The sequence below is a fragment of the Eptesicus fuscus genome, chromosome 5 (assembly GCF_027574615.1).
Source record: "Eptesicus fuscus isolate TK198812 chromosome 5, DD_ASM_mEF_20220401, whole genome shotgun sequence".
Taxonomy (NCBI): Eukaryota; Metazoa; Chordata; class Mammalia; order Chiroptera; family Vespertilionidae; genus Eptesicus; species Eptesicus fuscus.
Window position 1 is genome coordinate 10156577 of NC_072477.1, and position 26752 is coordinate 10183328.

General features: G+C 52.2%; 1 protein-coding gene across 5 annotated transcripts in view; it reads left to right on the forward strand.

The window, feature by feature from the left end:
• TTC7B (tetratricopeptide repeat domain 7B) overlaps positions 1-26752 on the forward strand; it is a 192316-nt gene that overhangs the window by 140169 nt on the left and 25395 nt on the right. For 4 of the 5 annotated variants that reach the window (XM_054715830.1, XM_054715832.1, XM_054715831.1 and 1 more), the window contains 2 exons: positions 5930-6027; positions 20230-20370. In XM_054715830.1, the coding sequence (XP_054571805.1) occupies positions 5930-6027; positions 20230-20370 (239 nt within the window). Of the gene's footprint in view, positions 1-5929; positions 6028-9652; positions 9815-12494; positions 12546-20229; positions 20371-26752 lie in introns of all 5 variants that reach the window. The other variant, XM_054715834.1, reaches the window with a different exon arrangement.

Here is a 26752-nt window from a genome sequence, read left to right on the forward strand (position 1 = left end):
GGTGGAATCGCATGAACAAGTGCGTGAGAAGTACCCCTGCTGAAAAAACAGCAGCGGCAACAACAAAAACTGGGCAGCAGGCATCTGGGCGGGAGGCCGTTGGCTTCTACCTGGAGAAGGTCCACGCTGACTTCCCGCTCAGGGCCCCCTTGGTTTGGAGCCTGATCGGGGGGCGGGGGGGAGTGAGAGGGGAGGGGGGGACTCTGCTCAACCTGCCAGGGCTCCCTGCCCCTCCCAGCTCCATCCTGAGGCGGGCACAGGCCTGCAGAGCAGAGGACCCCACGGGCAGTAGCGGGGCCAGATGAGAACAGACCCAGCTTCGTGTTCTCTGCGTGTTTCTCTTTTGCTTGAAGGAAGGTCCCTCTGAGCTGGTCACTGAACCGCACCGGAGACCCTTGCAGAGTGTCCCACCTGCCGCCGAGGACGGGTGTCTCGCTGTGAGCAGAGTGGTGGGTGTGCTCTCGAGAGTGTCCCTTTGGCAAGGTGTCTGTCGCGGCAGAAGCCCGGACTTGCTTCCCTAGGGCTGCAGTTCCGCTTGCGTTTTGGATAGAAATCCATCTCCTGTTTGGTCTTCACTCTCTTAGTCGTCTCTAAGGCCCCCTCCGCTTGTGCGTTTTCACCTGGCCACCCAAGACAGTGGGACCTCTGACCGACCAGAGCCCCACCCGAGGCCCAGCAGCCTCCTGGACCGCACAGGACAGCCTTCCGCTAGGCAGGCGGCTCCCCTGCGGTCTTCAGCCCCTGTGCTGTTAGCCTGGCAGGATCGCCACTGTCCTTTCCATTCGTGGAAGATAACATTGGAGCTAAGCAAGCTTACATAACTTGCCCGAGTCCTCCCAGTGAAGTAAGCAGTAGAGCTGAGTGAAACCCAGGCCTAACACTACAGCTCCCTCCACCACGCGTTCTGCCTCTCTGCGTGGACAACCAGCTTCCTTGTTAAAATACGTTTCTATTGATTTTTTAGAGAGAGAGGAAGGGAGTGGGAGAGAACCTGCAACCTGAGCCACCGGTGTCCTTTTGGTCTATGGGATGGTGCTCAACCAACTGATCCACACCAGCCGGAGCCAGCTTCTGTGATTTCTGATTCTTATTGTTAACCGCCCCTTCCCCCCGCTGTCGCTGCCACGGGGACCATCCCCAGCAGGCAGCCGTGTGATGGAAGAAAACTTTTTCTCCCTGATTCTTACTTCAGTCACTTATTAATGAGTAGCATTTAAAGTTTGGGGTTTCTTCTTCTAAGACGATTGCTTTGCTCTAACCTCAGTTGGAACAGGAGGCCCCATTTCATGTTATTCACAGCCATGTTGGTGGAACTTTTCCTTTACAAAGCGTGCCCCATTTCATCTTGAAAGGAGCTCTATAAAGTGGGAGAATGTCATGCTATGTCATACCCATTTTACTGATGAGAAAATTGAGGTTCGGGATGTTGGGAACTTGCCTTGATTCTGGTAATCCAGCCTTCAGCATCCTGCAGAAGGCCAGGCCTTCGGGGGTCCTGCCCAAGGCCCCCTCTCACATCAGCTCATTGTGTGCCAGGCACCCCAAGAGCTGGGAGGAGGCAAAGCTGCAACAGGAAGTCCAGGTTCCGTCCCTAGATCACCTCCGGCTTGTCTCTTGTTTACCCTCCATGTGGTGATGAGAGATAGAGGATTTCCAAGAGAAGCTTCCAGTCGCCACTGTAGCTTTAACCGTCACTACAGCTCACTCTGAATTTCAGTCCCCTTGGGGGGGCGGAAATCATCACTGTGCACATTACATCAGCGGATGTCTTCAGCTTATGTGCTGTGGATTTGGGGTTCCTTCCAGTTTTCTCTCCCTGAGCCCTCTCAAACCACTGACCAGGAATGGTTTCCTCCCCTTGGTGGGAGCGCCTGGCAGCCTAGGGCCCCGCAGAGAAGATGTGAAATCCCTGGGGGCTGGGAAGTCCACGGGAGGGGTCCGAGCAGAGGTGATCCCAGAGAAAAAGGAAGCTGCTTCCAGACTTCCGGGAGAGACACCGGCCAGAGTGAGGGGGTGAAGGAGACTCGGGGTGGGCAGGGCCCCCTTTGCCCCTTCCTCCACATTCTCGTCCATCACAACATTCAGAGTGGAAACCAAGCATCTCCATGTTGAATAGGTATGCGTATATTCTGTTTTCAAAAGGAACTAGGGAACGTAGCCAAATACAGTTCCTCGGCTGGTGGAGGGGAAATAAATGCTGTGTCATTGTCGGTGTGTGAAGTTCACGGTTAAGATTTTGCCCTCAGTTGGGGTTTCTACCATTTGGAGTTGGAGGAGGTCCTTCACCCGCCTTCCCCGCCCGCCCGTTGCACCAGACGGCTGGGAATTCTCCAGAAATCAGCCAACCACACGGCCCTCAGAGGCGTGTTTGTAGGTGTATCTAATGACACCTGGATGTGCCTAGAAGCCCTACTCTTCCGACTCCTCCATCTGCTGGGGACGTCTCTGCGGCACAGGAGGTGGCCTTGCCCAACGTGACCTACTTGTTAGGACAGATGTAGGGATAGATGCCCGCTGAGTCCCAGGACCCAGCGTCACACGTGGCAGCCAGCCCTGTGCTCCGAGACGTGGTGAGATGGAAAGCCTTCAGGATTGTGGCTGAAACGGACATTTCTGATCCACTTTCTCGGATTTGGTCCATGGAAACCGAGGCATGTCCTCCTTTTCAATGCCAACAGCTCAGGGCGTGTCCTGGGATCCCCAAGGTGATGGAAAATGCATTCCATTTTGAGATAACATCTTCTGAAAAACTCCTAAGTGGGGAGCCATTGCAATATTCATATTTTTGTAGTGTTTTTAGTAATGTTTACATTAAAAACACATAGACCCGTGCTAGAAATATTTCGTCAGTAATGTGTTCAATGAAAATTTGCATGTCCTTTGATGTTATCTGCTGTTCAGAGACATTTATTGTTTCTTGGTGGTGGAAATAACTAATAGGACAGTTTCCGGAAAACACGTACCCAGTGATGTAGAACGTCCGGCTGCCCGGTCCTCTGTCCTGAATGAAGCAGGTTTCCTCCTGTTTCCTGTGGATTTCTCTAGCTCCCTCCCTGTGCGTGGAAACTGCAGCCTGCAAACCATATTAAGTTCCAGACCAAACCTTGTTTGTGCCACTTTTTGCAACAGCTGCAGTGAGGAAGGAAATTGTGTTCCTTTGTTGTGGAATTTAAACTTCTTAACAAAAAATACCACCCTTAGAGCCCCCAGATTGATAACAAATGGACAAAGGAACATATTAAAGACTCACAATTCAAGAGGCAAATCAGCTTGTTTTTGGAGGTTCTTTGATGGAATATCATGAGAGGAAAAAAGAAGAAGACTATTGTTTTTGCTTACAGGCTTCTCAGAATTTAAAGAACAACAACAACAAAAAACACTGCTGGCAAAGGGAATGTCCCACCAAGAGGCCACATGTCCTTTGAGCAGGGTTTAACACTGTCACCACCTTGGTAGAGAACAAGAAGGCTCAGCCTTAGCTCTGTGTGCCTTTCCCTACTGCATTATCAAGGGGAAGGCAAGACTGGGGCGTCTAGTCCACAGGGAGACCTGCACCACTGTCGCCTTCACACAGGTCAACTTGGAAGACAAAGGAACTCTGGCTAACCTGTCCGGACCAATTATAATGACAGACATGATGAAATCTGGTGTCATTGGGGAGGCAGTATCCTGGGTCCAAAGTCAGTGGCTCACATTGCCAAACTGAAAAAGGCAAAGGCTAAGGCCACCGACCCAGCTGCGCTCTCCACCCTCACCCACAGCCACTTCTTCGGCTCAGGAACACTGGGCGGGGCTGTGGCTCCAGCCCTACCCAGGACCCGCTCACTGTGTGACCTCACACCTCCTCTTCTTCATGTGCCAAATGGGTATCGAACACCCAATTTATCTTAAAGGCTTGTTCTGGGACACAAACGAGGCCATGGCAGTGATTCCTCTTTGAAGAGTAGGGGCCGGGGTCCTTGAATCCAGCTGCACGTTAGAACCTTCTGGGGAGCTTTGAAAAGTTTTGACTGCCCCAGAAATTCTGATTTTGTGTTCTGGAGTGGGCCCTGGGCATGAGTGGTTTTAGAAGTGCCAGGCAACGTCCCTGTGCAGCGAGGGCTAAGACGCACTGGCACCGAGAGGACACATGAGGAGGGCGTGTACGGGCATGATGATCTATGGACTCGGAATGCTAGCCAGTTTCCCCAGTAAGGTGGATGGGGCCCTGGGCTTATAGCTCTCATTTTTATATTTTATAACTAGAGGCCCAGTACACAAAATTCGTGCACGGGGGGGGGGGGGGGGGGTCCCTCAGCCCAGCCTCCACCCTCTCCAATCTGGGACCCCTCGAGGGATGTCCAACTGCCCATTTAGGCCCGATCCCGGTAGGATGGGGCCTAAACGGGCAGTCAGACATCCCTCTCACAATCCAGGACTGCTGGTTCCCAACTGCTCACCTGCCTGCCTTCCTGATTGCCCCTAACCGCTTCTGCCTGCCAGCCTGATCACCCCCTAACCACTCCCCTGCCAGCCCGATTGATGCCTAACTGCTCCCCTGCCAGCCTGATTGCCCCTAACTGCCCTCCCCTGCAGGCCTGGTCACCCCTAAGTGCCCTCCCCTGCAGGCCTGGTCACCCCTAAGTACCCTCCCCTGCTGGCCTGGTCCCCCCCAACTGCTCTCCTCTGTAGGCCTGGGTCCCCCCCAGCTGCCCTTCCCTGCAGGCCCAATCGCCCCCAACTTCCCTCCTCTGCCGGCCTGGTCACCCCTAACTGCCCTCCCCTACAGGCTTAATTGCCCCCAACTGCCCTCCCCTGCAGGCCTGGTTCCCCCCAACTGCTCTCCCCTGCAGGCCTGGGTCTCCCCCCCCCCCCCTGCAATTGCCCTTCCCTGCAGGCCCAGTCGCCCCCAACTTCCCTCCTCTGCCAGCCTGGTCACCCCTAACTGCCCTCCCCTGCAGGCTTGATTGCCCCCAACTGCCCTCCCTTGCAGGTCTGGTCACTCCCAACTGCCCTCTCCTGCTGGCCATCTTGTGGTGGCCATCTTGTGTCCACATGGGGCAGCCATCTTTGACCAGATAGGGGCAGCCATCTTGTGTGTTGGAGTGATGGTCAATTTGCATATTACTCTTTTATTAGATAGGATAGAGGCCTGGTGCACGGGTGGAGGCCAACTGGTTTACCCTGAAGGGTGTCCTGGATCAGGGTGGGGGTTCCCTTGGGGCATGGGGTGGCCTGGGCCAGGGCCTATGGTGGTTTGTAGGCCAGCCACACCCCCTGGTGACCCAAGCAGAGGCCCTGGTATCTGGGATTTATTTATCTTCTATAATTAAAACTTTGTAGCCTTGAGCAGAGGCCAGGGCAGGTCGGGGGGGGAGGTGGGGGAAGCTTGGCTTCCTCCATCGCCGGGGAAACCCTAGCCTACTGCTCTCTGCAACTTCGTGGCTGCCGCCATTTTTGTTGGGATTTATTTATCTTCTATAATTGAAACTTTGTAGCCTTGAGTGGAGGCCAGGGCCGGCCAGGGTGTGCGGGAAGCTTGGCTTCCTCCATTGCCAGGGAAACCCAAGCCTCCTGCTTGCTCCGTGGCTGCAGCCATCTTGGTTGGGTTAATTTGCATACCCACTCCTGATTGGCTGGTGGGCATGGCTTGTGGGCGTAGCGGAGGTATGGTCAATTTGCATGTTTCTCTTTTATTAGCGTAGATGACAAAAAGAGGCTGAAATCAGCAAGGTCTGTGGGTGTGGTTTAAGCCCCTGTGATGTTAACTGCTGAAAGCAATCCCAGCCCCAACCAGGAAGCAGGTGCTCTGTAATAGATGAAAAGGTGCCGAACAACATCAGAAACGCACCCAACATCAAAAGCTGCTTTGCAGGAGTCCATATTGGTGGAATCTGTTTCCTCCCGCCCACCCTTCAAATGACTGACATTCCTCACTGTTGTTTTGCAGTGACTCGGGACGCGGAAGCAGCCTCTTAGATAGAACCATTGCAGACAGGCGGCAGCTCAATACAATCACCTTGCCAGACTTCAGCGACCCGGAGACAGGTGAGAACAAAGAGCCGGCGGGGACGGAATGGTGTCAACTCCAAGTGTGAGGCCTGGGCCCCGAGTGACAGGGATGCGAACAGCCGCTGGGGTTGGGAACACAACTCACGCAAGTCGGTTCAACTCTCAGCTGAGGTGCATTTTGCCTGTGTCCTTTCCAAGTGTGTGCACAGTGGAGAAGTCATGTTACATGGCCAGCACGTCGCTGAGGTCTTTCTATTTCTCCCCCTTGCTCTTAGAGCCTAAAATTCAAAACTAAAATTAGATTGTTCCCGTCTCCACCAGCTTCCCCTCTGCTTTCCCGTTTCTCCCTCTTGCTTTAGATTGCAGACCTTGCTGGAACCCAGGTTTTGATTCCTAATCAGTTGCACATGGGAACACACATACATCCAGCACAGAGCCTGTAAGGAGGCAGGGGGCTGAGCTCTGATTGCACTGCCCCACGTGGCGGCCTGCAGCACTCGCCGCGGCTGAGAGATGTCTGCGCCTCCCTCTCCTTGGCCTTTCCCCATCCCCCTAGGTACAGAGGAGTACATAGTCCCCTGTCATTCCAGCACTCCCAACAAGCAATTCTAATCATAATTGCGACTGTTCAGTGGCAATTTGGAGGACTTGACAGACCCACAACATATACAGAAGTTCCCTCCACTTTGAGCCTCAAGGAGTTCCAGTGCGTCACTCAGAACCTGGCTCTGCTGCTGCTCCGCTGCCCCGGGGCCTGCGGGAGGCCAGTCCCGGGCTGGGTGTGCCTGCTCTTCATGGGCTGGCTTTTGAGAGGAGCCTGGGCCTGAGTGCCTGGCGACGTCCCTGCGCGGCGAGGGCTAAGACGCACTGGCGCCGAGTGGACACCTGAGCAAGCCCCCCCAGGGGAAGCGAGGGAGCAGGCCTGAGGCACGCACAGCCAGCTCCTGCAGCCTCTCCTCCGTCAGGATGGGAGGGATAGGGCCTCTGGCAGCCAGCTGTGGTACCCACCCAAACCAGTGTCGCAGCGGCCTGAAGGCTGCGTCCCTGTGCTAGGCTCCCTGTTACTAAGCTGAAAATCGGCTTGGGAAGTCCCATCCCAGGGCCCCAGGTCAGAAGGACATCGGGCCTCGGAAGCAGGCTGAATTGCACACTGGTGCAGTTTAACATTTAACATCTCGTGGCCACTGCGCCAAACGCAGACTGACAAGCCGCACTCCGCCTCCCCCTGCAATGGCCCGGCCCGGACTGATCTGCAGGCCTTTCTGGGTGGAGACCACAAACCAGGCAGAGACTCTGACTCTGACTCAGACTAGTCCAGTCCTGCTAGCGGGGACTCGAACCCCTCGTTCTAGAATTGGAAGGTCGGCTGTCAGGACCAGGCTGTCTTCCTCCTGTGCCCCTCCCCTGGGAGCTCGTGAGGACAGTCGTACTCAGACCCCTTTACCTCCAGGGCCGCGCTGCTCTTCGGAACCCCTGGCTTAAAGGGCACTGGCATCCGCCACAAGCTAAGCCATACCCGTTGGCATCGGCAAGGGCATGTGGCCGGTGGACGTGTGAACTTCCACCTCACGACCCTGCCGATTCTGTGCCGCCCACGGCACATCGACTCCTTGTGAAGCCACAGGCACGCTTCCAGCCCTTATTTTCTGTTCCAGAACTAAAATTCACTTCCTATTTTTTATCTTCTCCTGTGGGAAATATCCAGATACACCAGACTACAATATAACATAATGAATCCCCATGGGCCTGCTGCCAGCCTTCAAGAACTAGTGTTCTTTTTCCAGCCATCTCTCCCACCCCACACTTGGGTTTTGGAATATTTTAAAGCAGATCTCAGACATCACATTTCACCTGTTAAAATATCAGCGTAGATGGCAAAGATAAGAACCTTTAAAAAATATTGCCACAAAACCGTTACTATACACCCAGGTCATTATACAGTACAGGCTCGGGTGCTTGGTTTGGGGAGTGGTTAATCACTGAGATTATGGGTTTCCACCTCTGAAATTGTCCGTACCCAGATCTGTGGAGTCGCATTAGGGGAACCCATGTCTCGGAGCTTTGGACTGGCTGTGGGTTTTATGAAATGGATGTGGCAAATTGAAAAGCCCTCCCCGCTAAAGAACATGATTTCCCAGCTAACATCACCTCTGGCCCTCCAGCCTCTCCTCGGTCATCGAATGGTCCCAGCCATCGTTAGAGGAATCCAGTGGGGTGCCAGTCGTAACTTTAAAGCTGCGAATTGCTATCTTTTCTTTGGAACAAATCGGTAGTTCCTTAAATAAAGGGTGAAAAAAAAGTGTTTTCTTTCCGTGGCCTCCAAAGCAGGATGCAGAGTAAGGGGCTTTGTCTTTAATCTAACCCAACACCTCGCCTAAGCAAAATCATTCCTTTAACTTGTGAACTGTCGCTGTGGTGGTCTCCCCGCTGCCGGGTCTCTCCGGCCGAAAGGCAGGCAGGTGACGGCCCTAGCTTCCTCCTCCAGTGCCCAGCGCACAGCCACCGGGCAGCTTAGAGAGCTCGCGCTCCACCGCCCCGGGCTGGACTGACACGTCCTGTACCTCAGTATCCACACCTGGAAAACGTAAATACACACAGTTCTGGCTCATTTCTGGAACGTCTCCCATCCCATCTCGAACAATTCGGTTCTCCACCAAGTTGCTCACAGAAAACATGTCTGGGTTGTTGAACCAAACTTCAATTTTCAAACTGACAACCCTTTCAGGCTGATACCCTAGCATCACAAAAAAGCGTCTCTCAGGCAACAAAGGAGAGGATGCTTTTGTGGCTGGTGGAATCAATGATTATTAGCACAATTTAAAAACATACAAAGGCCATCAGAAGTGCTGATGTTGCTAAGGGTGTGAAAGGACCTGATCACGGGCAACTGAAGAGGTAGGGAAACCGATGCTGATTGGATAAATGAAAAGCGGTTAGCCGCTGACCGCATTTCGGAGGCAGAGGTATGTGAACAAGCAAAGATGCTGCAGGCTGACCTGAAGGACACCCCTGGAGCGAGGCTAGGAGCGGGTGGTTTGATAAATTTTAGAAAAGAAGTGTTTGTTTATAGATTAAACAGTACATTAGACAGGTGCTGGATATAAGAAAAGTTAAAACAGGGAATCATCTGGAGGTCTGGAACGGATTAATTCCGGTCACATTGTTTCTAATGGGGGAGAATGATTCGGTTTTTGAACACATCGCCTCTCGAATAGCCTTCCGGAAGGCATTAAGTCCGAGAACTGAGGTTCCACTGTACACTCTGAGAAAGTGCTTCTCATAGAAAGCAAACCTAGGGAAAGTCCAGTTCTGACCCATTTCGATGGAAAGGCCAGTGGTTTCCCCCAGAATGCCCTGGGTGTTGTAGGTTACAGACATGTTCTTTTCAGTGGGTCCGTGGCTGAATCGGTGCCCAGGCAAACCTGAGTTGTGTGGACTCCATGCTGTTACTACAGAGCAATTAAAAAACCAACGGGAAACAACAGATTTGTTTTCTTCAAAAAACACTTGTATTCTGTTGCCGGGTAGAGGAATGATTGTGTATTACATGACCTTGTTTTCTTTGCAGCTTATGTGAGTATATTAAAAGCTAGTTTTATTTTTTCTTTGTGTTTCTAAAGTTTTTTTGCTTTTATCCTTTTTTTTCTCTTTCACTTTTTAGTGTCAGATTCCTCCTCCTCCTCTTCTCTTTCAAGAACCGAATCTCCTCTCCACCTGTTTGTATCTTCTCATCTTCATTCTCATCCCAAACCCGATACCTTTGTGTGGCCCCCAGCAGCTCACTCATTCCATGGCCCAGGTCCCCGCCAGGAACCCTCTCGGTGTAAACATGGTTTTCCTTTCTTGTTAGATCTGCTTCATTTGCCTGATGTTTCATTTTCTGATAATCTTCCTAACTGATAAGCTGGATGGGAAACTCCATCAAATTTATCTGAGAGAAAAATCTTACTAATTTGAAAACCCAAAAGGCCATTTGGGGCAGGAGGAGGTACTGGTGCCCAATTTCCAGCCTTCTCTGTGAAAAGTAAAGAAACCTGTTTGGAGCAGAAGAAATAGAAGCTTTTCTAGGTACTTCTGTGCTTTCCTGGCATTGATGTAAAGGCATTAAAATTGAAGTTTTTAAAAAAGGTAAATTAGAACAATTGGCAGATAATTTATTCTACATATTTCTGGTTTTTCAATTTAGAAATTAATTCACTAAGTATGTAATAATCAAGCTAACTCTCTAAAGATAACGGTCATATGCCCTTTAAATATGCGGTTCTCAGACATTCCTGTGCGTTAAGATCACATGAAGAGCTTTGAAAGCTGTGGATTAGATCCCCTGGGCCCCACCCCAGAGTTTGTAGTCCATGGGGCCTGAGGTGAGGCCCAGGAAGCTGCATTTATAAAATACCCCATATAATTCCAGGGCCCATGGGTTCTGCACAGCATTTTGAAAAGCAAAGCTATAAATTATTTTCCATTTGCAGGAAAGGGAAATGTAGGGTTTATGTTGTGAAAATACTCAGAAAAATTGAGCAGCATTTTAATCTACTCTTGCTTTTAAATAATACTGAAATTTTCAAGTCTGTTTAGGGTGTCTGGGAACCTGTCAATGAAAAGAAAAAGCCTGAATTAAATGGAATGCTGGTTGGTAAAGGCCTTAAATGGGACCTAAATATGGCTCTCACGAGGAGATCCACCCTTGTTTTCTTAGACTCATTTATTTAATGTTCACTTTACTGGGAGGGCCAGAAAAATTAATCTCTATATCCATGATTTATAAGGGCTCATCTTTGTTCCAAATGCGCAGTTATATGCTGACAAAAGCTCATGAGAGGAACTATTGCCAGAGAAAACTACTTTCTCTAATGTGCTCATCTTTTGGATGGCTAACCTGCTTTGTTACACATGCACACACACACACACACACACACACACACACACAGCCAGGGCAGAAACAAGGCTATCACCTAAAATAAGTCATCCAGACCTTACCTGTCTGCATACCAGGTTTTCTGAACCTTGCTTGAATGGCAATTCCAGTTTCATGAACTGGAAGACAGAAATAATGCTATCCTATATAATAAAAGGCTAATATGCAAATTGACTGAACGGCCAATCGCTATGACACACACTGACCACCAGGGGGCAGACACTCAACACAGGAGCTGCCCCCTGGTGGTCAGTGCACTCCCACAGAGGGAGCACCGCTCAGCCAGAAGCCAGGCTAGTGAGCACAGCAGCGGTGGTGGCAGGGAGCCTCTCCCACCTCCACAGCAGCGCTAAGGACCCCTCGGGGGATGTCCACCTGCCTGCTTAGTCCCGCTCCCCACCCCCCGAGGGGTCCCAGATTGCCAGAGGACGCAGCTGGGCTGAGGGACACCCCCCTACCCCAGTGCACGAATGTCATGCACCGGGCCTCTAGTAAACTATAAACTGCTTATGTTTTTTCAATCCCCTTCTTAAAAATAGACTTTTCCCCCCTCAAAACAATGCCTATCAGCAATTGCCAACTTCATTTTTTTTTTTTTTTCATAAAAACTGTTTTTTGCATTGATTTTTGCCCAGTTTTTTGGTCATAAAATGGGATCTCACTGTTCTAGAATACCTCAGTAATGTTCCCATGCCCATTCACTCATTTGCACAACATGCCCTCCGACCTCCATTCCCTGCCAGTATGTATCACATTGCATCCCGGGGACCCTGTGTTCCTTTAAACCCGGACAATTGAAATCCTGGCTCTAGTGAGGCACTTTATAGCAGATTAGTTAGTAAAATGCTGGGTGAGGAGCACCCACTTGGCTTTCTGCTGAACGTCTATGTCCCAAATGGTGCTCAGTTGTTCGTTTTTGAGGCTATGAGTCATCTCGCCCACCCCCTCCTTTAGGGAACACCTGGCCAGTAACCGGGTGTTTTAACTTAGACTGACTCGCCCAGGAACCTTCCCTGCCCATGGATGCAACGTTTAGTTAGAGACGGGAAAGCATACCCTACGTCGGTGGTAAGTGTAGGATTTCCTGATTAAAGTTGTTATGAACTTGAATCCCAAGTCTTTTCTGTAGGACAGACAGCCACGACCTGACGTTTTATGAATTTCTCCCTCCAATCCTTTGACTTCATAGAAATGAAAACTGGCCAAACCCTGCAAACTCTTGGAATCATAATCAGGGTTCATGTGTGGAACAATCTGAAAACCGCTTGTTTGATTATTTTTCCCTTCCCTTTGGAATTTCCTGCCCTGGAAACAAAACACAGCACATGAATCGGTCAGCTTGCCTGCGCCCGGAGCGCTGAGACCGAGAGGGGAATGCCCAGTTGGCCTTTGTTTAAAAAAAAAAAAAAAAAAATCATTGTTAGTGGAAAACTCTGTGTCATTCTTGAGTTAAAATCCGATTCCAGACAGCCGGACTTACAGTTGGAAGGTTATTAGAACTCTATTTGCTTTTTTAGCCTTAATTTTGATTTTTCAAATGTTTTGTTTCTTGGTTTTAATTTTTGGTTTGATTTGTTGTTCCAAGGCAACTCTCCAGAAGTATACTTTCATGGTTTCCCCTCCCTTTTTTCAGTTAGTAAGTAGTCCACCGATCTGTTCACCTTCCCCAGGGCCTCAGAGTCACGCTTCCCTCCCTCATGGAATGTGTGTGGTGGTTGCCGGTGGGTGGCTGTGGAGATGGTGTGGACATTCAGCTGCCACCCGCTTGCCCACTCGCCCCCCGGGGCTCATCTCTCCTGAGGTGCTAATGCTTCCCCCACCGCTTGGATGTGCATTCTGAGGAGGCAGTGCTTGCCTGGAAAGGACCACGGAGGAAGGCATAGCGGGAAACGCCCAAGTGAGGCTGTGCCCTGGAGGGTCAGAGCCCCCCTGTGCTGATCAGAAGTGAGACAGCCGGTGGCCCAGGCGCGGGCCATCTGTAAATTTTGGGTCGAGGGAACCAGTCGGATCTCGAAATTCCTTTTTAGTTCCGCCATTACTGCAGCATAGAAAAGCAATTCTAACACTCGTTTTCCTAAAATGAGCTAAACAGACATCATAAAACGTAAACTACATCTGCCAAAGTTTAAAGGAGACGAAGCAATTCCCTGGATGTAGAACTAGTGCTTCAGGTGGTATTCTCTAAGGCCCTAGTGAATGATCACGTTTTCCAAAGGCTGTTTCTTAGACACTGATTCTGCCTGGGCAGATGTTTTTAGACTCACAGTTCACGTGAGCACATTAAAGGCTCTGAGAAGTCCTGCAGTTAAAAAAAAAAAAAATTCAAGACTCTCTTAGCTCCGGCCCAGTGTGTCCAGCCCGATTTCATCGTTTTCCCCACCCTGTGGAATCGCTGTTCCAGGCACCGCGTCTTGGAAATGCTAAGGTACATGATGATCCGGTGCATTTGAGATCTGAGCCTCTACTGCCTGTGGCACATGCACCCCTCCGGGAGATGATTTTTCCTCTGAAATCTTGCTCGACCTACATGTGACTTCATTTTGCCTTTAAAAGTCCATAAGAGAAAACAAATGTTTGCAATTATCCTCACATTAGGGTTTTTCGGAAAGAAAAAGGTTCCACGCCAGGGTCCCTTCAATAGCAGGCTCCTCGGATACATGAAAAAGCCTTGATTTTTAGAAAGTCAGGTGACAGTAGACCTTCAGGCAGCCCCTGTGAGTTACAGTGGGGCTTCATGGCGGGGGGTGGGGGGGGGGGGGGTATTTTTATACCAGGGACTTGTATTTTCCACTTTCCCTAGAAGCAGCCCAGCTCTCAAAGGTCAGGAAGCTGGGTCTGAGGACAGGTCTGCAGAGGAACCCAGGCAACTCGCTCCGTCTCCCTGGGCCCTAGTTTCCTCCTCTGTAAATGGCAGTTTACTGAGTCTCCCTTTCGCATATGCCTTTATGGTTTGCCGGTCGCTGGTCCTGATTCCAGGCCTCAGCCAGACACCCTTCCCCCAAGTCCCAGGGCTGCCCAGGGCTGTCCATGCTGTCCCTCCTTAGACCTCTGGACCCTCGGCGCCCCCACCCGCGAGGACTCGCACAAGCATCATTTTGGAGAAGAATGTGTGTTGACGTTTTATTCTCCTCTCCAAGGACGAGCTAAAATCAAGAATGCCGCCTTGAGTCCTTGGCTCCTAGGCTCTGTTTTTCATATCAGATTCCAGTGACTCTCCTGCTCTCTTTATTTCTTTTTTTTTTTTTTTAAGTAGGGATGAGGAGAAATTTTATTATTATTATCTTATATATATTTTATTGATTTTTCACAGAGAGGAAGGGAGAGGGATAGAGAGCCAGAAACATCGATGAGAGAGAAACATCGACCAGCTGCCTCCTGCGCACCCCCTACCGGGGATGTGCCCGCAACCAATGTACATGCCCTTGACCGGAATCAAACCTGGGACCTTTCAGTCCGCAGGCCGACGCTCTATCCACTGAGCCAAACCGGTTTCGGCTCCTGCTCTCTTTAGAAATGTGTAACCGGGAGAAGAGAATAAACGGATTAATGAAAACACACACCCTCAGATGAAATAAGGTTAAGAAATAAATTCAAGGTAGTAGATTTTTCTCTTTTTGTTATGGCTAGCATTTTATTATTGACTTGGAATTTTCTAACATCAAAATGTATATCACGCACGATCAGAAGGTAATTGGTCAGGTGGTATATTTCACCCCCTGCTCCTGCCTAATAGAATAAAGTCACTTTTTAAAATACCTGAATATGAAAAACTTACTCTATGGCTGACCCCATTGCATTTGAGGGGTGTCCATCTTAAAAGTTCAGCTTTAATGATTCAAATATAAATATTTTCTTGCTAATTGGATTAAATTGAAGTCTCCTTCATTAGTCCTGTGGTGCTTTTCTTGAAACAAGATTGAATGGGGTTTTAGGAGATTGACAAGTCAATAATAAATGGCTCTCAGGTAGAAGTTGAGGAGTACGTGTCCAGTAATTAGACGGTCCCCCAAACCTGGGAGGCTGTTCCTGTCCGCTGCATTCAGAGACGAACACACCCTCCCCAGGCAGAAGGGCACTCAGGCCAGAGACACAGCCTCAGCGATCAGGGATGTGGTCCTCCAGCAGGTACTGTCTCCAGCCCAGGCCGCGTGGCCCTGACAGCTGGCATCTCCCTGCATGCATGGGAACGGCGTCCCCCACGCTTCTGTGTGACCGCCTGGCCGGGCCAGCACCGCCAGCAGCCTGCTGGGCCACCCCGCATGCCCGCCTGGGACCATACCTGCCTCTCCCTGCCTTAGTGCGACCCTTCCCTAACGCTTTCCCGGGAGAACCTTCCCTTTCGGAGGCACGTTTTGTCAGGTTTCAGCTGTGCTTGATAATTCTGTTAGTCGGTGGGAAATTGTGACCTCGTCTGGGGCCTGGGGTTGCTGTCCTAGTCTCTTCCATTCAGTGAAAAGGAGCAGTAGCCACTAGAATGGTGACCAAGCTGCTTGTCAGAGGGGCCCGCAGCTGGAGGCCTCCCTGCCAGTGGGTTTAGGAGAGGACCAGGCAGCTGTCCCTAGAGCCGCTCCAGCCCCATGTCCCCGTCACATTAGTGGGCATGCTACAGAGAGGGGGGTGGCAACCCTGGGATTAGAAATGTGGGAGGGAGGGCGGTGGCAGGCAGCTCCAGGAGGCCACACCCCTGTCGCCTGCTCAGACAGACAGGACTACCCCCAGCAAAGACGGGCGGTGGAGACGGAGACGGACCAAAATGTTTAATGTTCCTAAAAAGGTACAGAGAGAAGACGCCTGATTTGAGGCTTGAAGTGAGCATGGACTCTATCTCTCCTCCCCCTTCAAAAACTAAGAGAGAATCATCATTAGCTACTCAGCCGCCTCCTCCTTCAGCCCGAGGACACCCCGGTTCTCCGTGCACAGGTGCACAGGTGGCAGGGTCAGGGGTCACCGGCCGCCAGCAGTCTGCAGTATTGGACTCATTGGCTCCCAAGCCCTGTCTGGAGAAACAGAAAGTCTCTTCCTGCTAAAAATGAAAAAGGTTAAGCACAGCTCTGCGGCAGGATGCTTAGTCACGCAGATTGCAGCTCGGCAGTCAGGGTCTTTAGGAGGTGAACTGCTCCTCTTTTCCTGCTTGTTTTAATAGTTTGGGGGGCGGAGGGGGGCACAGCCGCTAGGAACTGGAAGCTGAGTAAACTCTATTGACAGATAACCTTGAATGACGTCTGGACTGAGGGAAAATAAACAGATTCATGCGCGGCAGGTGATCCGAATGCCAGGCTGGAGCAGCTCCGCGTCTTACCAACGCGGGAGGGCAGGTGGCTGCCGCCGCATCAGGCAGAGAGAATGTGGATGGCAGGCAGAGAGAGGGGCTTGTGCTCCGTCCTGGTCCCATATTCATGCACATGAGGCTCCGGAGTTCATGCTGGGGCCGGGAGGCAAAGAGCAGCCAATTCTGAGCGCACGTGTGTGCGATGTGCCTACTGAGGTCTCTTCGGTGGAGGGTTTTTTTTTTCTATGCATCACGTGACTGTTGTCCCTTGTTCCTGGACCCTGCTGCTCGCCTGTCACTGGGCGGGCAGGGATTCCTCTAGAGCGAGTTTATCTTCTGCGTGCTGTGAAAATAGGAGGGGACAGGCGAGGTGGCTGTCCTTCAGACCATAGCCACTCACTCAGTGCCACCAGGCCCGTGCGGAGGACAGCAGGACGTGAGCATGCTCTGTGTTCAGCGCCCCGCTTGTGAAAACGCCCGGTTCTCAAACATAACCCAGCCTCCTAATGGAGCGTGCCTTTGGCTCAACAAACTTGTTGGCTCTGAGATCCCTCTGAATGATGAACTTGGAGAGATGGCATGCAGGCCGTGTGCGATTGCCACACTGGAGGTCTGCGTGAAATGAGCCGCAGGTCTCATGTGCTCCGGAAAAGGGATTTTGGTAAAGGCTTCAGCCGCAAAGGCAATTTGAGCTGACTGTTCCCAGTGTCCTGCTTGTGACAGGGTTTCTCAACAGGCTCCGGCATATGACAGGAGCTGGGTCAGAAGTCCTTGGGAGAGGCCAGAGCTTGACGCACAGCTTCCGAGGTCAGTGGCCTTGGTTCCTGGTCCTCTTGGTCCGCAGGGCAATGCCTTGGCCCCACATTCCCTGAGTCCTTGCCCCCCTCCCCCAACTCCCGCCCCAGCACACGGCGGTCCGAGGGGAGCCCAGACAAAGCCCTGGGTGCGGGGCTCAGGGCCGCTCTTAAGTGGCCCCCTGCCTCCGTGTCTGGGTGAGGAGAGAGAAGGCGGTGGGCTTGGGGAAGCACAGATCTCATCAGCCATTTCGCCTCTTACGGCGCCTGGACCATTCAGGCAATTAGGTCACAGAACCTGGGCCAGATCTGGGGGCACGCTCCCTCCGCCTGCAGCAGCTCCCAGTGCCCGGTTTCAGAGCCACTGTGTCCTGTGACCGAGGGACTCGCTGGAGCGAGCAGCTGCTCACCCTCAGGGTTGCCACGGTGACAAGCACTTCTCCAGCAAGTGTGATAAACAAGAGGCCCAGCAGCCGCACTCGCCCTGGCCTACCTGTCGAACCTGATGATTCGGCGGAAGCTTATTTCTCCAGCCATAGGTTTCCGTTTAGAGATATGTCCGATACCCTTCCCTCCCATTCTCTTTCCAAGCGTCACCCCATGCACGCTGTAGGAACACTTTGGCTTTGGTGAGAAAGAAAAGGGTCGCTTTAAACAGATGTAGGTTGGATGAGCACTTCTCGGTGTTAACGTACATAAATCAAAAGCCAGTATCTGTTTTGACATTTCAGTCCTATGAAACAGTAAGACACAAGTTCATTTGGATTATATTTGGATTATATTTTTTAATCAGACACATTCATTCTGATTCAAAATGATATTTAGCCCTTGTTTTCCTCCAAATTCGAATCCAGTGGAAGAATTTCATTTCCTGCGCCATTGCCAGGAATATAGATGTAACCTATTTAATACTTTTACCATTATTGTTAGTCCCCTGCTGTTATTAATAAATATCTGAATGCTCCAGTATCCACCCCTGGCCCAGAACATGAAGGGTCTCCGCCCTGTGACGTGTGTATAAGAGGGGATTGACCAGGAAGGAGAAATTAGTTCTGATAAACCTCACTTACGCTCCATACCCACATGGGTTGGTTCTACTCGAGATGGGGTCCCTGAGTGAGGTGCCGTGTTTACGTCCACTGTCCGTTCTAGTCCAGGGCATGACGACCACCACACCGAGCAGCCCTGTGAGACAGGGAGGTCCGGCTGTGAGCCGTTATCGGGGAAGGAGAGCAGAGCATCCGGAAGAGAGGGCCACTCGTCCAAGCCCGTACAGTGCCGTGTCTGCGGACAGCACGCACTCGTTCACGCGTGCGTTCCGCAGGCATCTACCACGTGCCCGGCACTGCTCCTCCTGAAAATGGCTCAGTGGAGGGCCTGGCTCCTGTCTGGTGGAGCCGCCCACGGCCCAATAGGAGAGACCGTTACTTCAGCTTTCACATAAGATGGTGTGATAAGCTCCTGGGAGCCCCGAGCACCGAGGCCCGGCTGTCTACGGGCCAGTGATGGGGAGAAACAGAAGGCTCGCACAGCCTTCCTGGAGGAGTGTTGTCAGGGCTGGATTTAAAGGCTGCATTTGGGTCCCGACGAGTGTTTGAGTCCGGGCTTTGCCATCTGTTGGCTGTATGCCTTTGGTTAACTTACATAACCTTGTTAAATCTCAGTTTTGCCTCAAGATTAAGTGAGATAATATATGTAAAGTGCTAATTCCAGTGCCTGGAGCATGGAATGTTCTCTGAAACTGGTAGCCACCACTGTCAGCATTGCCAGACCTTATTCACAGGGAGACATTTTAACGAGAGGAATCCACTAATTTAGTTGTATGTAGGTACCACGAGGGAAGGAACTTTGGCAGAAGTTCTGATCCGTTCATTTGCGGACCAAACCAACAAAACAATTCATCCAGAAAGCAAACTGAGCCCCTCCCAACGCCATTAAGTTCTTGTAGCAAAGGAGTCAGAGAACCTGGTGGGAAATTTGCACGAGTTCTCTAGCACAGTCATTTATTATTATTTTGAAGTGAATTAATGACTCTTTAAACATATCTCAGTTTTGATTTCTATGATAAATACCAATAGACATGACCCATGTAAACAAAATCTCTCTAGAGGTCTCAACTCTTCGGTTAAAGGGGCTGTGAGACCCAGACGCTGAGGAGCTCTGTGCCCCGTGGCTGGGCCGCAGGGAAGCGGTAGAGCCAGGCCGTCGGCATGTGTAGAACACGCCTGCGGGCTTTCCTTGATGAATAGCGGTGCCATCCATCTCAGCCGCACCTTGGAACCACGGGGTGGCCGACGAACAGACGCCTGGCCCACCCCTGGAGGTAGTGATGCCCTCGGTCTGGGATGCATCTATGGCATCATGACTTTTTAACCCCCAAGTCATTCCGAGGTCAGCGAGGAGGTAAGCCAGCGTTGTCAGGTCAAGTCAGGCCCAAGCAGCAGCCACCTCCTTTATTTCACTAAAAACCTCAGGGAAACTGCAGCAAGTCCTGGTTATTAAAGTTAAAATATCACTTTTCCATAAAAAGGTCAAAACCAAAATAAGAACTGAAAAAAAAACAGCAGTTCTTCCACCAGCTTCCGAGGGCCAGTGGCGAGCGCCTCTGCTCTCCCTCCCTTTCAGCACAGCAGGGCCTCCGGGAGGTTAGGCAGGCGCAGCCGCTGGCCCGGGCGTCTTCACGGTAACCCGCCCTCCGCGCATCTAGTCCTAGCCTGAAGTCGTGTTCTAGAACGTGGTTTCCAATCTGGGGGTGTTGCCCACCTCCCAAAGGCCAGGGAATGAAGTGGGGAGCTGCTGGGTTTGTCCTGAAAATGGCCCCCATCGACTGCAAAGGTCACCCAGGAGGCGAGCGCAGTTCCTTCCCCCCGGGCTGTTTCTAGGGTTAGGCCCTCACGGGATGCTCTGTAAGCTCACTGTGTAGACCTCATGCGTGCCGTGTTTAACAGGTGTGTCCCAGCCATGCACTGGCCACGCCCCTCCTGCCCCCACGCACACCCACAGACGGCTTCTGGAGGGAGCTCGGAGCTTAGCATGTGCGCTGGTTGTTGACTGAGAGATGAGCTAAAGCAGAGGACAGGAAGTGGTTTCGGCTGTCGTGACTGTATGTCTTTATAGACAGTGAAACTTAGAAACCTCGTGGGGAAAGGGGCGTGTGTCCGTCTTGCACCCCTGTCTGTGTGTGGGAGGGGGTGGCAGTTGGTTGGTTGGATCCATCTTTTCGCTCCTGATGTAATCTTCTCGGAAACCTCTCGCAGGCTCTGTCCACGCCACATCCGTGGCAGCCTCCCGCGTGGAGCAGGCGCTGTCCGAAGTGGCCTCGTCTCTGCAGAGCAGCACCCCCAAGCAGGGCCCGCTGCACCCCTGGATGACACTGGCACAGATCTGGCTCCACGCAGGTACGCTCTGCCCCGCTGTGGGTCCCGCCCCGCCCCCCCACAGTGGGCCCCGGGCCAGAGGCTGCAGGATCCCGTGGGCACTGCCTCTGGAGCCCACAACCCCTCAGCAGGAGAAATCAGAGCTTTTGCAGTCACACCAAAATGTTAGTACAGTGGCCCCCCTTATCCGCGGAGGACATGTTCCAGGCCCCCCGTGGATGCTGTAAACTCTGGATGGTATCGAACCCTCTGTGTACTGTTCTTCCTTTTCATACACACCTATGGTAAAGTTCAATATATGAACTAGGCACAGTAAGAGATTAACAACAATAATATTAAAATAGAAACACTTTGCGGCCTCTCTGTGGCGTATCTGAATCGCCAGCATCCCTACTCTTGCACTTTGGGGCCATTATTTAGTAAAATAAGGGTGCCTTGAATACAAGCACTGTGATTCCCCAGCAGTCTGTCAGATAACCCAGCCGGCTACTAAGAGACCAGCAGGCGGGTCAGGTATCCAGCGGCCCTGGACAAAAGGAGGATTCTTGTCCCAGGTGGGACGGAGCAGGATGGTGCGAGATTTTGTCACATTGCTCAGGTTGGCGTGCAATTTAAAGCTTGTGGATTGTTTATTTCTGGAATTTTCCATGTAATATTTTGGGACCACAGTTGACCGTGGATAACTGAAACAGAGAAAGTAAAACCGCCGATGAAGGGGAGACTCCTGTACTTCTTTGCAGGAGCCATGAATTCCTCTGTCTCCCCACCCTCCCCTGACCCAGAGCCCGGCACAGAGCAGCGCCCAGGAAAGCTCTTCGAGTTGGACTCTAAGGGTGGCAGGGAGCTTGCTGTGTGTGGGCTGTGCTGCAGCAGGGCCCAGAGCTACGCCCCAGCTTCTCTGCGGGAGACAGCGTGGCACGGAGGCCCAGACCCGGAAGTCTGGAAGCCCCGCAGGCTTGGAGGGGAGTCCCAGCTCTACTACTGAACAGCTGCATAGACTGAAGCTAATGCTTCCTCCCAGCCTCAGTTTCCTCATCTGTACAGTGGGAGTAATAGTGCTCGTCTCCAGGGTTGATGAGCACAATGCCTGGCACATCCTGGCAGTGAGACTCGGAGTCCCTGGGAGAGGCGCAGGCATAGTGCTGACACGGTGCCTTTATCAAAGCAGAGGCGGGGCAGTGTTTCCCATTCCCCGCTCCCCTCTCCAGCGCCCCTGGTAGTCCACAGCGAGGACGCAGGAACTGCACCGCTGGCTGGAAGCTAGCCCGGGAGGCAGGCACCATGTCCCTCCTCCGTTTCCGTGGCTGCGTTTGCGTAGCTAGAAACCCCCCAAATAAACCCAGCATGCAGGCCTGTCAGCAGCAAGAACCCAACTCCAGACTCCGGGCCAACGTAGTTTGTTTTTTTAATATACTGTATATTTTTATTGATTTCAGAGAGGAAGGGAGAGGGAGAGAGAGAGAGAAACATCAATGATAAAAGAGAATCATTGATCGGCTCCCTCCTACACGCCCCCTACTGGGGATTGAGCTGCAACCCAGGCATGTGCCCTGACCGGGAATCGAACCATGACCTCCTGGTTCATAGGTCGATGCTCAACCACTGAGCCACACTGGCCGGGCTGGAGTCTAGTTTTGAAGGGCCAACGTCTGAAAAACCAGAAGAGCTAAAGGGGCCCCTCTAGGCTGGAATGAGCTCCGTGGACCTCACAGAGTAAGCCTGTGAGGCTTACTCCTCTTGCCTCTTTCTCGGAAAAGTTGACGGCCTGAGAGCCACAGTCCCAGAATGGCTTCCCCTGTGGCTTGCGGCCACTCACTCAGTTATCCAGACTTTGTTCCTCTTTGCTCGGCTGGCCGTGACTCTCAGGAGGAAATGCTGTAGCTGCTTGTTGGAACATTGCAGAGCAGTTTGGAGATGTCCTGGGGTTTTTATATAATCACGTCGCATCCCTGTCTCACTGCCATCGCCTGCAGGGCAGGATAAAGCCCTCACGGCTGGCAACAGGGGTGGCGGTGGACCTTCTGCCTGTGAGTGAAATCGGGTGCCATATCTGCCCGACTTTGGGCAGAATATGCATCGTGCTTGTGTGCACGTGGCGAACGTGTATGTCATGGGAATGGCTGGAGTGGATTAGGACCTTTGTAGGGTTTGTGCCATAGGGACCCAAAGCAATGGCTTTGTTAGAGTCAAGATTTAGAATCTTATCGTATATTCATATCATGTCTTCATATAGTCTTTGAAGAGGTCAACTCATCGGGCAGGCTCCCCCAAACTGTGACATGTTAGCTACCATGAGGGGAGCTCTGCTGCTCTGAGAGGCACAGTAAACGTGACCCCCGCTCTCTGACAGCTGATGGGAACCAGGTGACATCCGCGTCCACATCAGCTCTGGCAGCCCTGGCGGAATCTGTTTTGCAAGCTTTAGAAGCAGCTGGTTAGATCCAGGTCTGACGCCCACGGCGTGGCGTTTCTGTGACTTTGTGGGTCTCTTCTCTCGTGGTTGTTTTTCCGGCGAGCTTAATGGAAATGCGTGATGGGAAACCAGGTGGAGCTAGCTTCAGATCTGAGGGTCACAGGTCAGGGCATCTGAGACGGTCTCAGATCTCCCCGCTATTGTAGGAGAGGGTCCCTATGTGTCCATTTGAATGGCAGAGAGATCATGAATAGGACCCCCGAGCCTTCATCTGCTCTGTGAGGGTCCGGCCATAGCCCAGGGGGAGCACAGACCCAGGCCGACCAGGGGTGCTTGGGACAGGGTCCCGCCTTCCCTGGGGGGGACCCATCCCCTGGTTGCCCTTCCCCCGCCAGCACCTCCTCAGATTCTTCCTCATAATACCTGGCCGCCGACCTGCAATGGGTTGTGCATGTTTTTCCCCTGGTTTGTTTGGATCCATGTGACAGTTTTATTTAAATTATTTTTTAACAAATAATACAATTTTGAATAAATAGTACACAATGTATTTATTTGTACAAAAGGCATCGAACGAAAAGACTCTGCCCACCTCCGAGCCTGTCACCCCCACGCACAGGCACCCACTGTCAGCAGCCTGCACCTTTGAGATGCCACACGCGGAGGTCACTGCTTCCCCACACGCGAGGCTGACTCACACCTTCCCGCAGCTGCAGAGCATGAGCCCATTGTATGAACTTGCCATCATTTCACCAGGACTCCCTCACTTAACATTTAGATTCTTCCTCGTATTCTGCTGTTATAGACAATGCATCAATAAGTATTGTTATATGTATTGTCCTGTGTCTGTATCTAAGCGTGGAAATGATGCATCAAAGGGTGCATACTCGAATTTTGATAAATCGTGTCAGATTGCCTTCCACAGAATTGTATGAATTTATATTCAGTCACTAATGTGTGAATGCCCATTTTCTCGCATCCTTGCCAACACAACGAATTACCAAACTTCTCCATCTTTGCCAATCTGATGGGTGAGAATGGCATTTCAATTGTCTGCCCGCCCATTCATCTGCTTAGGTGCTGAGCTGTTCTTTTCACTTGTAAGCATTTATTATGTCAAAGAAATTTGCCTTGTCTGATATGTGCTAGAAATATTTCTCCCCGTTTTTATTTTGTTTATGTTTTTTGTCCTTTTTATTGCCAGTTTTTAAAAAATACAATTATCCATCTTTTCTTGATGGCATCTGGCCTTCATCTGACATTTAGAAAGCAACTACCCATTTTTACTGTCTCTTTTCCTGGAAGTTCGGGGTATCTGCCAGTGCCACTTGTGCATTCGTTTATAAAGAAGGTCAGAGGGGTTATCTGCCCCTCTTGCAGGAAAGAAAGCCAGGCTAGACAGAAGTAGGCGCCTCTGAGCTTCCTGCGGCGGGAGTCGGAGGTGGGATAGAGGATTTGATGTTTACTCCATGCGCGACACATCTCCCCCCGGCTTTGTCTGATGCAGACCTCGGTGCTGCCGTTGGAGTCATTCATTGCCAGTGACTCCGAGCAGAACCAGGACCCTTCCCGGCCAAGCAGCCTGGGTGCCATCTTTCAATTTCCACGTTGGGATGGCGGCTAAAAATGACTCTGCAGTAGGTGGTTAATTTCTGCTTGTTACTTACTAATAATTATAGCTTTCACTTTGGCACCTCTCACAGTCGAAACCAACGGCTATTCTTAGATGTGCAAGATCAGATTTTCTGATTTCTCTGGGAACTGAAAGCCGTGATACGCTCACAGATTCCTTGGCCCTGGCCTGGCCTGGCCCTTTGCCCTTCCCCCTGCCAGGCTCCTCCCAGCCACCAGCAGGCCGCATGGGCAGAGTCGAGGGATAACCCTGTGGCACGGCCCCTGGCCCCCTGGCAAGATGAAGACCGCTCCCAGGCAGGTGGCCTGCTGTCACTCAGAGGGAGCGCCCGCCTGTGGGGCGGATCGGTCCCCGGTCCTGCCTGCTGATGCACTGTCCTTGTTGCTCCGTCAGCCCCACTGCCCCTTCCTCCGCCCGGAGGTGGGTTTTAATTAATGGTCTGCAGCTTGCAAGGACTTATCAAGGACTCTGCGTGTGTCAGACATTATTCCATGAACTTTATGTCTCGCCTCGTTTAGTCCTCATAATAGCCTTATGGGGCATAAATGCCCTGTTCACCTCATTTGACAGATGAAGAAACTGAGGCCCAGCTGTCATCCCTTGGGTGGCTGGTGGTTCGCTTTTCTGCAGCGGGAAGCCTGGGGAAGAGCTGGTGTGTGGGGTCAGCGGGGACGAGAACTGGTGTCAGGTGCCTGAGAACATGCAAGTGACAGTGTCAGGCACAGGGATTTGGGGGTGGGGTTCCAAGCCAGGGATGCGATGCGAATGGCTAGGAAGAGAATGTCGGTGGAGGAGGGAGAGGGCTGGGGCAGGAGCTGAGGCCCTACATTTAAAACCTGCTGCGGGCCAAAACCGGTTTGGCTCAGTGGATAGACCGTCGGCCTGCGGACTGGAAGGTCCCGGGTTCGATTCCGGTCAAGGGCATATACCTTGACCGCAACTATGTACCTTGGTTGCGGGCACATCCCCAGTGGGGGGTGTGCAGGAGGCAGCTGGTCGATGTTTCTCTCTCATCGACATTTCTAGCTCTCTATCCCTCTCCCTTCCTCCCTGTAAAAATCAATAAAATATATTTTTAAAAAAATTAAAAAAATAAAATAAAACCTGCTGCCGGGAGGAAAGGCCAAAGAAACGCAAGGAGTGGTCAGCAAGGCGGGAGGGGACGGGAGGGGCGGTGGGTGGCCGCAGAAGGGGTGCACACAGGAGCCCATGCAACAGTGGGGAGCGAGGGCTCTGGACTTGGACGAGTGGAGCCCTGGTCCCACCATGGTGTCCACGGCAGGGCGACCCCTCTGAGCCCTAGCGCCCTGCTCTCCAACATGAGGACAGTTGTGACCAAGGCCCAGGACAGTGCGTGGAGTGCCCAGCGCGTAGCAAGCACCACATTGTTTTTAAGTCGGAAATGGCTGGTAGGAAATGCTGTTGAGCGACTGAGTCCGGTGGAGACAGAGTGTTTGTTGGATTCAGCTTGTGGTGTTGGCGGCCTGACGAGACAGGTCGTGGCGTGGCGGAGACGGGCCACCCTGGTGTGGGCTGCGGCGCGGATGGCGAGGGAAGCGAGAAGGGCGAGGGCACATTTCTCACAAGAGGAACCCTGGGGAGCACAGTGGGGATGTGAGGGGAGCTGGGGAGCAATGCGGGTCAAGGAGGAAGGTTGAAGGCGGACACGGAGCCTGCTGATTGCTGATGGGTGATGCAGTCAGGATTGAGACCCTGTCTGTCATCCAGAAGACAGGACAAGCGCCGGCGTGACGCGCTCAAGAAGGCCAGAGAGCGCCGGCGTCCAGGGCTCGGGCAGAGGCTGGCCCTCAGAGCAGAAGGGGCAGCGTGGATGGGCACAGAGGGCAATGAAGGGCGTGAGGGCTCAGTGGCGAGAAGGGGCTCGAGGTCGGCTCAGCTGGTTTGTGTCTCCTCTTTGAATGATGAGTCAAGTTCAGCGGGGGCTGGGGGTGGAGGGCTAGGGGGAAGGGTTGAGGAGTTAGGAGAGCATCCGGACCAAGGCCTGGGGAGGGACAGAGTGGATGGCCAGCGCAGCCAGGAGCTAGTCTCGCCGTCCCACCGAGCCCCTGGCCGAGGGACCCCTCTGCACAGCCATTCGCAGACTCGGAAATAAATGTCAGCCATGCAGCCAAGCCCTCGGTGAGGACAGGACCTGGGCAGTGTTCCCCCCGGGGGACTGCAGGCCCAGCGTGGGGCCCGGCCCCGAGAAGCTCAGGGTAGGACCAACGCATGAAAACCAAGTCGCCGCCTCCTTTCGCTTCCCGGGTCCCCAGAGGCAGTCCCAGTGAGCCCGCAGGGGTGAGGGCCTCCCCTCGGCCTTGAGGATTGGGAGGGTGACTGGACACTCGTCAGGACACACG